Source organism: Nanorana parkeri, unplaced genomic scaffold (assembly GCF_000935625.1).
Source record: "Nanorana parkeri isolate BGI_ZX_2015 unplaced genomic scaffold, ASM93562v1 scaffold222, whole genome shotgun sequence".
Taxonomy (NCBI): Eukaryota; Metazoa; Chordata; class Amphibia; order Anura; family Dicroglossidae; genus Nanorana; species Nanorana parkeri.
Genome location: NW_017306490.1, coordinates 826,691 through 841,334, shown reverse-complemented (window position 1 = coordinate 841,334; position 14,644 = coordinate 826,691). Strand labels below are relative to the sequence as shown.

Sequence of the window (14,644 nt, the reverse complement as noted above, 5' to 3'; positions counted from 1 at the left end):
TAGAATCCAATGAGCTGCGCGGGCGCAGTGGCAACAGTTACACAGTTCGACAAGGATTTTCTGCTTATGCGCACTAGCTCCATCTGCTGTACATCTCCTACTGGCAGTCACCGGATGTGACGTGACAAGTCGGAGCTTTCGATAGAACAATAGCACAGAGGAGCAGCTTTGAGGTCTTCATCCGACAGAGATGAAGACCGTGTAACTCCTCCCGAAGTCAGGTACGTGTTCCGTGGGGGCGCTAATGAAAGACTTGCCCCCGGGCGCCTAATTTTTTACACAAATAGAGCTTTCTTTTTGTGCTATTTGATCGCTGCTGGTTTTTTGTTTTTTTAATATATATAATTGAAAAAAGACCACAAATTGTGTGGGGGGGGGAAATTATATTTTCTACTTTTTGCTATACAAAATATCAAATAAAATCAAATTTCTTCCTGAAGTTAGGCCAAAATTTATTCTGCTAAATGTTTTTGGTAAAAAAAAATCCTAATAAGTGTATACTAGGCGGTTTGTGTGATTTGGTAGGTACCAATTTTAAGTCTTTTAAAAGCATGTTTTTTTATCCATATGGTGTCAAACAACAAAATCTGTATTGCTCAGGGTAAAGGATTGGTTTAGGAATGATATGGCTAGTATATATTTTTTTCAAACCTTGGTGTATCTGCTAGATAAAGTCTTATAATTTGAGGAAGCTGAACCCCCCTCCAGGAAAAAAAATTATCTACGGCCGTAAATGGACCCTTAGGTAAAAATGACGATGATAGGTAAGCATTGATGCCAAATATATCATTTTGGATGGGAGAAATTTAACAGTGAAGTTGAAACAAGGTCATGGTGGAATGTATTGGTTCTTTAGATTCAGCCTACCGTATATCCTGTTCCCATTGTTGGTTTACTGCAGCCCATAGTTCTCAATGTGTCCATTTTACCTCTGCAGAGTTAATTCACAACATGGATGAACTGAATGATGAGCTCTTGAAGAAAATCACAACAACTCAGCCACCTAAAAGGAACTTTGTAGCACAAAAAGTTCAGCAAGTACACATCCCATTAAATTACCAGTCTGATGCAGAGGAAGTCAAAGCTTGGCTTGATGCTAAAGGTTTTAGTAAACCGTAAGTGACAATCAACTTTGTATCCGATATTGATTATTTTTTACATAAATTTATGGCAAGATTTTATCAGTGGACTAATAGTACTGCTCATACATGTTACAGTCTGATTGTACAATCTCCTTTAGACTTACCAAAGCTATGTAACTTGAGGGCTTACTATAACAATTCAGTTTGTATACAATCATGGAGAGCCTCACAGTACATGTTGTTGGGAGATCTAAAGGTGATTCTACATGTAGACTGTAATGTTAATAGTGAGTTTAAGGGTAGCATTAAACAGCTTGATTGAACATCCTATTCAGTGGCCCAATACAATGTTTGGGCTATGCTCAGGGGCACAAATTAGCATGTTAATTATATGTAAAGAAAAATTACTCAGCTTGCCTCATCCCAATCCTGGGGAGTTATGAAGAATAAATACCAAACTCAACTCTAGACAAAACGTCTTTAGTTTTTGATAGAAGGGGTTAGAATCTGTCTGTTTGTTTAGGCTGTTCATGTCCCTACTGGACATGTTCATCTTGTCTTGGTTACTTCTAGAAGCTGAGGGGAAATCTGCTCAACAGGGACATAGACAGCAAAAGTAAACTGACACAGGTTTTAATCCATAATCACTGTACTAAACAAATGTTTTAATGTTGAATATAAACCCACTGGAAATATGGTGATCATGAAGGAAGTGAAGGGAAATCTTCCCAGTAGGACCAGGCGAAAATCCTGAAAGAGATTCTAGCCTGCTCTATCTAAAACAATAAAACAAAATGTCTGGCTTTAAAGTGGCACCCAAAACCCTAATAGCTGTAAATACCAGTGGATTTTAATATGCCATTTTTTTCATAAATCTCTTAGCTTGCCAAAATGGTTCACTTCCCAGCAGCACCTTACCATCCGAACTTCATTGTCCTGAGCGGGGGATGCTATATTTCAAATAGTGGGGATGTAGTGCGCATTCACACTGTGCACTTGCACATGCGTGTTATATGCACAATACCATGTGATGTGTGGCGTGAGTGATGGATTTCACTCCTTTCCCTGACTATTAAAAACAAAAGGGGATTTATCAAAACTGGAGCAGTCAAAATCTACAGCAGCTGTGCATGGCAACCAATCAGCTTCTCTCTTTTATTTTCAAATCTCAACTCTTTTAGCCAAAAAGGGACAAGAAGAGTGGAGGCTGTTATAGTTGCAAAGAGAGAGGCAATATCTCTCTTCCATTGTGTTATATGACTTATCCTAAAAGTAATTTACAGGGCTGTTGCTGCATTTCTCTGTTCCAGTAGTTTTGCAGCAGTAGGGAGGCCAACACAATTCCGGCATCTCTGTTAGTTAAAAAAAATTGGATATCTTTACACTGTCAGGCAAGCAGCCAACTACTATACTCTGATGCACACTATAGGAAGAGGTTCTCCCTTTGTATGTTAATGACTGGGCCACAGCAGGAAAGGACAGTGATGGCATTCTCTCCGAGCTCTATATTGTGGTTTTTACTAAGTATTTGTGTTCACACTGTCATGTCATGTCTTCTATACAAGCTAAGGGATATGTTTTTTTTCTTCTTCACCAGGACATCAGGACAACTGGGCATTTTGAACGGGGCACAGATTTTTTCTCTAAACAAAGATGAGCTAAGGAGGGTTTGTGGCGAAGAGGGCGGAAGAGTATACAGTCAGCTGCTTGTGCAAAAGTCACAGTTAGAGGTGAGTGTCTACATCCATGGGTTTATCCGAGATGGCAATAAAACTGAAATTCTCTTTTTTATTTTTATTGAGAAAAGGAGCAAATGTAGTAACAAGTAACATTCATTGCCATTTACAACTTTTGACAAACCTATATGTCTGTTTTTTCCTCGCATGGAAAAGTAGGTATCAACTGGACTATAGATGCATGGTCATAGGACAGGTCATTATAAACACATAGGATTGTCATACAATTTTCTTGAAGACCTGCAGTTTCTACGAGGGTAGGTCAGAAACCAGATACCAAACTCTCCATTCTAGTTTAGGTGAAGATCAAGAAATAATAGGAACATTATAAGCAGAGGGAAATGAAAGAAAGCACTAAAGGTCAAACATAAGTGAAAGAATTCGAGAAGAAAAAAAATAAAGGTAGTATAGAAAGGACATAGGTTGAGGTCCAGGAGGATGGTGATGGATCATTATACCAGGATCATAACACCTTTTCAACTTCGCCTCTTATGCTTTTTAAATAAAATGTTTTTTTAAATAACTCAAACCTATGCAAAATATATCGCCAAATATAGTAATCAGACACAACAAATGTTGGAATTAAAATAGTAATAAAACAGCAAATTAAAAAAAAAACTTTAAAAGATATTGCAAGGTTAGCACAAAGCCTTCAAACCTTAATAGCTTTGATAGCAGGCCTCACATAATAATTAATAACTGAAAAAGGAAGGGTAGGGTTTGGCAATGTAAAGATTGCCATGTTATTGCTGTGATAACCAATTGTAGCGATCACAGAACCCAGAGACGGTCCGATTGGCTCTGTGTCTAAAGCCGCAGCTCTCTAGTGGCCCTGCACACACAGACGGCCATGGAAGGACGTACAGGTACATCTTCCCGGAACAATGGGGCTCAGACCGCACATATATATATATATATATACAGTGGCCAGTCCACAGGTGGTTAAATAGTAGTGGGGAGATCAGCTTGCATGCAATAAATAGTGTATATGAATGTTGGATGAATGAATGAATTGCTTGTAAATAAACAGATCCTTGTTTGTATGGCCATCATAAGACTTGTTAGATTTTATTCCACAGGCACCATGGTTGCTTTTTCCCAAAATTACTCAGGTTTTAACATCTTTCTATTTTTTATAAATGAATCTTTCTCAAGAATTATGTTAGTCCTCAGAAAATGCTATATACCAGTACGACCATGTGCTTAGTTTTGCTGGGCACGTTGTGCTATAAAGTGATGTAAACTTTATGGTTGTTTCCACTCAAGAGTCTACCCTGGTGCATAATTGCTTTCATTAACAAAACAGGTATATCTGTTCAACCTTTTCTAAAGGTATTTTATTTATGAATATTTTCAGTGCAAAACAAAAACAACAAAAAACAGGTCAACAAAAAGTTAGACATTCAAGCAACAGGCATCTGTGTAGACTTCACACACTAAGCTCTGCCTACTCCCCCGATAACATAGAAAACTATAAAGATGTCAAAATACATTAACAAACTTTCAGCACTTCTTAGTACAATGTCCTACTGAAGCTGGTTCAAACATCAAAACCAGGGTTTGGGACCACTGTTAACCATGCCCCCCAATATTTCAAGCTTATTTGAGCATTCCTGGCTAATATAAAGTTGTTTGTATTTAGATGAAACATCTGTGTTGAAGTTAGCAATGGTTTTACATCTAAAGTTGTTGGGTCCTTCCATCTTAGAAAGATTACTTTTCTGGCATAAAAGAGCAGTTAGCTTTTTGAGGTGATTTGAAAACAAAGCAAGAAGGTGAAATTAGATGCCAATGATATCTGTTCAGCTTTAAATGAAAATTCCAACCAAAAGCATTTTGTAAAGTTGAATAATTAGAGCACTTGATGTATGAAATCCTGGCTACCACTGAGAACACCAGCCAGGTTCCACTTTGTCCATCTATATGTATTACTTATTTTGTCAGTCCCCACTCTGGGTTTCCAATAAAAGCAATATAAGCTGTGTGGGTAGCACAGAGCCAAGACTAGTGGAGGAACTTCACAGAAACTTACATTAGGGCTTTGAAAAGGAAGAAAGAATTTTCACATAGCAGGTACTCTAACAATCACTGAGAACTAAGCTACAAATCTGGTGGACATTTAAATGTTGAAAGTGGCCTAACATAAAATATTTGCCATTAATATTTAATTCATTTTGAAGAAAATAATGTTAAAGCCCAACGCTAGTTAAAAAGGTTTGAACCATTGTTAGATTTTTGTAGCTGTCTACATAGGTGCTGATGAGTGAGATTTGTCCTCAGGTTTTGCCCCCCGCTTATTGAAACTGAAAATAATCCCTACCATGAAGTAACAAAAAATACAAAAGTTCCAATCCTTCCCCACTTTATCTACAACTTTAGAAAAAAAATGGTTGGAGTTGAGTTGATCCTATCAGCCAAGCAACAATAAATAATGAAAGATGTGCCTGTTAAACTGCTATATTTGTCCTTAAACCCCCAAGAACATAGCACTGGAACTGCCTTATGCTAGCCATACACTTTGCAATTTTGTTGGCAGTTTTGGTTCTTTCTATCAATTTTTAGCTGCAGCAATCCACAACCAATTGTTTAAAACCAAAATTATCTTTTCAGTTTAATTCAGTTAAATACTTTTCAGCTACATCGACACAAAAGATGTTACAAGTCCTGCAATTTGTTTCCTTTAGAAAGCAGCCACAAGTGTAGAAAATCCTGTCCCTTGCCAGCATGCTGCAGAGAAGCACCCTTGGTCTCTGTGTGAAACCAGCGTTCTCGCTGCAGAGGTCCGGCACACCCCCTGCTGAGTCAAACATATAACTCTGTGATTCATACATTTTCTATTGTGGCCTGATGCCTCTAAGCTGTGCTTTGCCTTTAAAGGGCATAATGATATCCTTATTAATGAAAACATATTTCTTTTCCAGAAAAGTCAGGGTGGGAATGAACTCACTGAAATCATGAAAAAGCGCCAAGAGAGGATTGATGGCGAAAACTAGCAGAATATCTCCTCCATCACTTTCTCTATTCTATGCAACAATCCACATAGCCGTGCAGAATCACTCGCTGCTGCGTATGCCTTTGGCTGCAAAAGGATTTTGGATGTACCCCTGTGAAATGTTAAAGCAAGGGACAAGCAATATGGACCTCAGCAGTATACAGTATATATATATATAAATGTATACATAAATATGCAGCAAGTTCTTTCCTTCCCCTTAGTGGGCCATGTGGTGCATTGCAGAATATTTTCAACCATCGTTGCCTCTAAGCATTTATCATGCCTGCAGCACATGAAGCCAGTACAGTACATCTGCATGTATGTATAGATATATATATAGTATTCCCATATTTATGTTTGTATATCTCATGGATTCTACCATTTGTTTTTTTCTCTCTACACTTTGTTTTCCTTTCTTTGCTGCCTATGAGGCCTGCTGTTCTTATAGCAGTTAAGGGTGAAAAGGGGTATGAGCTATAAGTATTGCATGAAAGTATTATTTTTATATGTATATTCCTTATTTTTTAAACTGATTTTGTGCAAAGACATCTGGAGCCAGGCGGAGCCTTGCCAAGAGTCTGTGCAGGGCAAATGGAAAAATCTCCATCTTTAGCAATTAATAGTTTGGCAGTGAAGGGGTTATTCTACATACAGGCCATAATAATATAATTTTGCAGATTGTCTTGGGAGTAAATGATGTAAACCCCCGTGTCCTTCTGCTTGGTCTGTATTAGCTGTGCACGCAATCACATACAATACAGAGAAATGCTTCACCAGAACTAATTACAGTTCAATATAAATATAGTGATTTCTTTAGATGATAAGGGACACCTGCAATGAAATGCCCTGTGTTCTGTCTGCAATGCTGCACATTAATAGGCAGCTGTATGGCTGTCTGTTACCAATGATGTAAATGGCAAACATTTTAATTGATCAGATATAGTGATAGATGCTTGTACATATGATTAATTTAAAAGGTCCCTATGACATCTGGGCCAATTTTGTGTTGAGTTCACCACACGCGGAATAAGTTTGTCACACAATAAAAACCATATCGTTGCAGTCATGTGACTATCTCTCTGTATATTGGATACTGATGACTACAACAGTTTTGACAATTTGTCCAGGAAACATAATGAATGTCACCTGTTACTGCAGCAAAGCTTGCGAGTGCGGATGAGAATGGATCTACAGAACATCTGCTCATCCAAAGATGAACATTCAGATTTGCTTGCGGATGACCTGGTTAGGAATACTGCGAAGAATATGACTGCAATCGGTTGAGCACTCTATTCACGGTCTATGGATTGTATGCACAATATATACATTAAGTACTGGAAGTGCATGATGGGTGATGGACAGCTCAATGATAGGACCATTTACAAAAAAAATAAATACAATCCTGTTCTGTATGGCTAGTTCAGACTGCAGATACACAACAACCATTATCACTCATGGTAAGCAAGTAAGAGCTGTGTTTGGACATTGTTTTAATAGGCCATAAATAAAAAATGAATACAGCATTTGTTTGAGATATGAACTTACAGGGTTATTCCCAAAAGGGTGAAGAGTTTGGAGAAGGTAGGAGAAGTGAACAATTTCTATGGAAAAAATCTCCAATTCAGCTCATCTTCAAGTTCAGCTATGTCGTCCTAGATTGTTCACTTCTCCTGCCTTCTCCAAACTCTTCACCCTTTTGTGAATAACCCTGTAAATTTTCAGAACAGATCAAGGGCCCCGCAAAGAGGTGTCCAAATGTCAAAGGAATAACTTTGTGGAATATGGGAATTATTGTTTAGTGTCCAAACACAGCTCATACTTAACATGCCTTCAATGGCGTTAGCCATCAAGTGTACCCAGCTAACTAGTCCAACTTGGCCGACATTTATTCTTCAGGTACGAGACAAGTTTAATGTCTTCATGCAAGTAAGCATACATCTAGTCTTTTTATTTCTGAATTACCCTTTTTTTCCATTTAAGATATGTTTCAGTTGTTTATTGTTACAGAAAAGTAACAAATGCAATGTTATGGTAAATTATTTAAAAACAATGAAAATGTAAGTGCAAAACACTCATGTATCGACCATCACAGTGAAAACCTGCAATGTTGTGATCACTGGAAATAAAACTTAGTAATCAAATATTTATGAAGTAATGACTCTTATCTGTGATTGGGGCTCAGTACGAATGTCCTCTCTTGGCTATGTTAAGTGTGTTTTGACCTGAAGTGTCAAAAAAGGTAAATACATTGTAAAATATGTATGTGATATTTTATGTGATCTTTCTTTGAACTTGAGTATTTTACTTTTTGGGATGGTTGAAGTTTTTTTTTTAATTTTTGTATACAGTGGGGAAAAGTCAGAAGTGAATGCAGCTCTGTAATCATAAATACATAATCAAAGCCAAACTCTAGGACAAACAAAATGATAATTGATACACTGCATGAGTAAATTATCATTAAAAGGCTGTATGTGATGTGCCGTCTCCTGCACATAACACTGAGCTTCTGGGAACTGCAGGCAGTGAGAGATGTGACTTGAGCAGTGAACTGCTCCTGTCTTATCAAGTGCGCCTCCTCACTACTTGCCCATTCACAAAATGCCTTGCATGCCTTGTAATGGCTTACATTTTGTGAATGGGAGAATTTTGTGTAAGAGTTTTATACTTTGCAGTATCCTTCCACACATAACATGCAGCTTTTTAATGATAGTGTACACACCCAGTGCAGTGTGTAAATTATCATTTTTCCTAGAGTTTAATTATGTATTTATGATTACAGAGCTGCAAGGTAAGATTCTTATTCTTGTCATTATTTCCTGGAGTTGGGCTTCAACAAAATTTTACATGCAAACAGTGTGAGGATATGAATTTGATCTGGAATACATTCCCTGCAATCCATGTACAGCAGGGCTGGAACGTGAGAGGAAGAAGCAGTACCAACCAAGTACCTCGAGGATGACGCAAGGGCACCACAAGAAGTTGGAGGGGATGTGTAAGCGGTATTTTATTTTAAAAGTGGTAAAAATGTGGACTTCACTTCCACAGATGTCTGTATCAGCGGGAAACATGAACTGCTTAAAAAAAAACTCTTTGATGAGTTCCTCAGTTCACAAAACATACAGGGTTATTGAAATTCCCGACCATTATACACACACACACACACACACACTATATATAGGTTGAACCTGATGGACCTGTGTCTTTATTCAACCTCACCTACTATGTAACTATGTAAGGAGCCAATCAGTTTATGTGCTGGCAATAAGCATGGTGATAGGAAGAGAAAGCAGAGTGATAGAGAGATGAGCTCATTGTTGTGCTGCTTCTCCTTTCACCGTCCAGTCACAGGCTGCGTTTGGGTCCAGCACAACCTGGGCTCAGAGGAAGTGGGTTGAATGATGCTGGCCATTAGACTGAGGACTAGTGACAGAAAAAATGCTGTGGGGGCAATTCACTGGATTGAAGCAAAAGCGGGTTTTATTATTTCATTTTTTTGATGGGCTATACTTTTTTATTCTCTTGTTTTGGACTGGATTTCTGCTTTAAAGGAGAACTATGAGGTGAGTGCTTTTCACTCACCTTATAGTTCTAGCCGACCTGTGACAATGAGACTGTCACAGGTCGGCTCAGTAGATCGGGAGGTGAGCGAACACATACCGACGTTCGCTCACCTCTCGATCCTGTCACGGCTCTCTGCTGTGACAGGGGAGGGGCTGGATTCCCCGCTCCTATGCGCCAGCGCTGACTGGCGGAACGGACGGGGGAGGGGGCGGGTACAGCTGGCTCTGCCTCTAGATAGGCAGAGCCAGCTGTCAGTCACGCAGCTGGGCGGATCCCAGCATAATTGTCGGGATCCGCTTCAGCTGCTGCATCTCAGTATACCGCGAGCTACAGCTCGCGTTATACTGAGCTTAGGGTGACGGGAGGACGCTAGTTTGTGCCCTCCCGTTACCCTAAGGAGAACTATGGGGAAAAGCCTTAACCCCATAGTTCTCCTTTAAGATCTCTATTAGGTTTTAATTCTGCCTCTGATTTCATTAGGAAGATTATCTCCCACATCGAGTTCTTTTGATGCCTGTAAATGAAATGGGGGTAGGAAGGCACAGACAGCAATTCAAATACCGTATAACCTTCGTCCATTTTACTCAAATGTGTTTTTGTGATGTAGAAGACATTTTCTATCACTTATTGTCGGGAAATCTCCCATTTAGTGACACAGACAGCATTATGTATCTGACAAGGGCCCTAACACTTCCCCAAAAGCAAAAAGTTGGATGCCTCGTATTGCACTTTTAGTTAGCAGGTCTTTTCTGAGCCAATCCAAGGCTGCCAGACACCTTACAGTTGCAGCTCCCAATGCTGGCCAAGGCTGGAGGTCTACTCTGGACTGGATACAGGACCCAAACCTGGGCCAAAGATACAGTAAGTGCTTTATTTTACACAGAGCAACACTCTAAAAGATACTTTTTATGAGAAATGGTATCCTGGCAATTCAAGTAAGACTGCATACAGAAAATATTTATATTCGCCAGGCACCAAATAAAGGACAGGACTAATTGGAGAAAATGATAATACGGACATTAGGTTTATCACCCAATTTAACAGTCTGTACAAGCAGATAAATAGTACACGGAAAGGAAACTGACACATATTTTCAGAGGATACCATGAAAGGTCCAGAACTACCACGTAAACTGTCTATAGTAGAGACCTGAATATAAAAAGTAAGATTTCTTCTAGCAAACTGAAAGATCCTATAAAACTTCTAAATAGAAATGTATATTTGATATAACAAGGCTTTTCCAAGTCAGAAAAAGGAAGATCTTTATCATGTAAATTGATTAAACATGGCACTAAATGTTTTAAAGATAAAAAGGTAATAAAGTGACTATCAGTTTATCAACTTTTCCATATACTATGAAGTTTACTGCTTAGTGTGTCTTTGTGGCTTTTTTTTACTTGAGAAGAACTCTGCGTGCTAGGTTCTGTGAGCATCACACAAGAATTTGAGAATAGAGATCAAAGTGCTCCTAGAAATGTATTTCCTGGACATAAGAGTACCTATGAAGGCTTGTTGCTGTTTGCAATCAAAAGCTTCCCCTAAATAACAGTTTTAAAACCCTAGTTTGGAGGGTTTGGAGAAGGCAGGAGAAGTGAACAATCTAGGACAACATAGCTGATTTGGAAAAATTATCCAATTCAGCTCACTCTTCAGTTTAGCTATGTTGTCCTAGATTGTTCACTTCTCCTGCCTTCTCCAAACTCTTCACCCTTTTGTGAATAACTGTGTTAATGAACAATCGACTCAAAGAGAAAATAGAACATTACATTTTGCCCCATTCTCACACTAGCTGGTTAATCCACACAGAACGTACATGGAGTTTTGCTGAGCGAATAGCTATGCACATTATTGGTGGTGCCAGCTTTCCCGCTAATTGTTTGCACCTTTTGCCAGCCCCTATCATTAAATTTAAATAACAATTTGCATATTTAATTATTTATACTCTTTGATTATTTTATTGATCCATGAAGGAACACACTGCAGGAGTGTCGGGGACACTGCTCTTTGCGGTGCGGTCTCCTGCTTATTACTCTGCCCAGCCTTATCAGTCCTTTGAAAGGAGAACTATGAGGTGAGTGCTTTTCACTCACCTCATAGTTCTAGCCGACCTGTGACAATGAGACTGTCACAGGTCGGCTCAGTAGATCGGGAGGTGAGCGAACACATACCGGCGTTCGATCACTTCTCGATCCTGTCACAGCTCTCTGCCGTGACAGGGGAGGGGCTGGATTCCCCCCTCCCCGCTCCAATCCTCCAGTGCTGACTGGCGGAACGGACGGGGCGGGTACAACTAGCTCTGCCTCTAGATAGGCAGAGCCAGCTATCACTCACGCAGCTGGGCGGATCCAGACATAATTGTCGGGATCCGCTTCAGCTGCGGCGTCTGAGTATACCGCGAGCTGTAGCTTGCGGTATACTGAGCTTAGGGTGACGGGAGGACGCTAGTTTGTGTCCTCCCGTCACCCTAAGGAGAACAATGGGGAAAAGCCCTAACCCCATAGTTCTCCTTTAAATAGTAATTGTTACATTTACAAAAACCTCAATATAGCCCTGTAGCACTCGGTGATGCCCGGGACAAAAATAAATAAGTAATCCAATATTAATATTGCATATAATTTATTACTTAGAAAAAAGAAAAAACATATAAATACATACCAAATACCCATACAAAAAAATCCCTCTTATATAACCTATAACCCCCCGCCCCCATAAGACCACAACCTATTGACTCAAATATCCTAATTCATTGTATATAAAACCATTTGTCACAAGAAAAAAAGCATATATTGCACATATATGGCCCAGTGTCCATTGTGTGAATCAGTGAGGAAAAAAAGCTTGTTGGAGAGAAAAATCTCTATAATCATGGTGTGAAAATCCAGTATGAGAAATGTAGTGTGGAAAATGTTCCACTGATTCATACACTGGGCACGGGGCCATATTTGTGCAATATATGCTTTTTTTCTTGTGGCAAATGTTTTTATATACAATGAATTATGATATTGCAGCTTCAGGTAAATCAACTTCCTGATTTTACATACTGTATCTTCCAAAAGACATACTCGTTGACTTTTGCAGACATAACATTCGACAACCCTTCATGCAAGTTGAGTTTTATGCAAGATGGATTTTCTAACTGTATTTCAAAAAGAGCTGGTGGCATAAGCATAGCACCCATGTGGCATGAGCATAGCACTCAACAGGGAGCTGTGTGGTCAGGGGCGGACTGACCACTCGGTCAGTCGGGCACTGCCTGAGGGCCCGCGTCCAGGGGGGAGGGGGGGCTGTCACTGATTCCCCACTGTCATGGCTGTTGTTTTGTTTGACACCGGCGCTAGCAGCCGCCGGAGAGCCCTGCCTCATTTTGGAGAGGGGACTCCAGTGATCCGAGGCTGCCCGGACTATGGAGGAGGCAGAGACCAATGGCTGGAGCCACGGGGGAGCCGCCAGCTCGCGGTCGCAGCCAGCCTACAGACAGAGTCCACAGGCAGAGCCGAGCCCCCAAGAAGGGTGAGTGGAAGATACCTGGGCTATACATTGAAAAATTCAGCGCTGGGCTATACATTGAAAAATAAATTATACAATAAACAAATTGGTTTAGTAGTATTAATATAGATTTAATTTTTCTGTTTATTTTGGGTGTCTACTAAAATAATAAATATACGCAAAATAAATAAATAAATACATAAAAAAATAATGCTGTGGAAGGAAATAAAATAGACTGGTTTAGTAAAATAAAATAATATGATTTAATTTTTCTGGGTGTGTACATAATTATATATATATTTTTATATTTATTTTAAACACCTTTTTGGTCCCATTCCAGCAGCTGTAGCTGCTGGAACATACAGCAATCGCACACTAAACTTCCCTCTTTGTTCTTGGGCGGGAGGGGGCGTGGCGGTGCTTTGAAGTCAATGGCATCGCAGCCGAACCCCCAAAAGTGTCCTATCAATATTTAAACTAATTCTTTGAAAGCTCTAGCATCAAGTGTGACCAGAATTGAAATATGAAGTACGGATTCTTGAATCCACCAAAGAGGTCTATCTGAATATATCCATATCTGGTAAATGGCTACGCATGCTGCACCTGGCAGTTAGAAGCAAGACAGCTCACATAGTCTGAAGGCAATGTTTAAAGCAACACTGTATCATACCTCCCAACTTTCAGAAATCAGGAAGAGGAACACCTTGTTCCTGTAATGTATTTTGGCGAAGGACACATCCCTGCCACAACCCAAGTTAAGCAGACCATTAAGAATTTAAATGCCAAACAGGGCCCGCCCCTAACTACAGATCACGGGGCCCCATAGCAAAAAATGTGATGCCCCCCCCTACCTGACAACCTCTCTCTGAGCTGTGAGTAGCAATGTCAAAAACCCAAAAATTTTTGTGCATCTGAAGTCGTCTCTACACTGAAGACTTGACAGGGGATCAGAATTACAATCAACTGCAACCACTCCAACCCTTAATGATATAGTATTATATTAACTTTACTAGGGATGTTCAGGTACCAAGTAATGTAGTTGGTACAAGTACTGATACTTTTCCAGATCCGAGAGACTTGACTAGAAGAAAACTCGAAAGTTAGGAGGCAGCTGTCATTTTTAAGGAGCATTGGCTACGGGTCCAGGCCCGTCTTTAATACTGATTGGACCCTGGGCAAACATTTTCTTGGGCCCCCACCAGGAATTTCTCTCACCTCCCCAACACCAAGAGAAAAAAAAACAGCACACATAGATCATAGACTTCTCTCAGCCTGTGTAATCTGAGAACTAGATATCCACATTTTCTATATTTCCATATTCAGAAGTGGATTTACCAAGATATCAAAGATTAACATAACATACAGCTCCCATCTCCAGTACCACTTGACAAATTGAGACGGTTTAAATGACTATGAAATCCAGCATTTTACTTTTTATTTCCTGTTCATGACAGGGGGTTTTAATTTCATGACAGGGGGAGAAGGTGAGAAAGGAGCAGATAGGCCCAATAAAGGATGAAAGCGGGAAGCTAGTCACAAACGACAAGGAGAGGGCCGAGGCGCTGAACGCTTTTTTCTCCTCAGTATACACTCAGGAGGGAAACGGGTTTGACACACATGATAAAACTCCCAGTTTAACTCAAAATATACCCCAGTGGTTGACGGAAACCAGAATACAACAAAGACTTAAAATGCTCAATGCAAACAAAGCAGTGGGTCCGGATAACCTGCACCCCAAGGTACTTAAGGAATTAAGCCAGGTTATAACTAGACCATTAATCCTCATT

At 39.8% G+C, this 14,644-nt stretch overlaps 1 protein-coding gene across 2 annotated transcripts in view; it reads left to right on the top strand.

Moving 5' to 3' along the window:
- Positions 1–6,608, top strand: part of EPS8L2 (EPS8 like 2) — a 116,442-nt gene extending 109,834 nt beyond the window's left edge. For both annotated transcript variants that reach the window (XM_018556051.1, XM_018556050.1), the window contains 3 exons: positions 938–1,115; positions 2,680–2,812; positions 5,740–6,608. In XM_018556051.1, coding sequence (XP_018411553.1) covers positions 938–1,115; positions 2,680–2,812; positions 5,740–5,811 — 383 coding nt within the window. In that variant the 3' untranslated portion in view covers positions 5,812–6,608. The remainder of the gene's footprint in view (positions 1–937; positions 1,116–2,679; positions 2,813–5,739) is intronic.
- Positions 6,609–14,644: the final 8,036 nt, after the last annotated feature.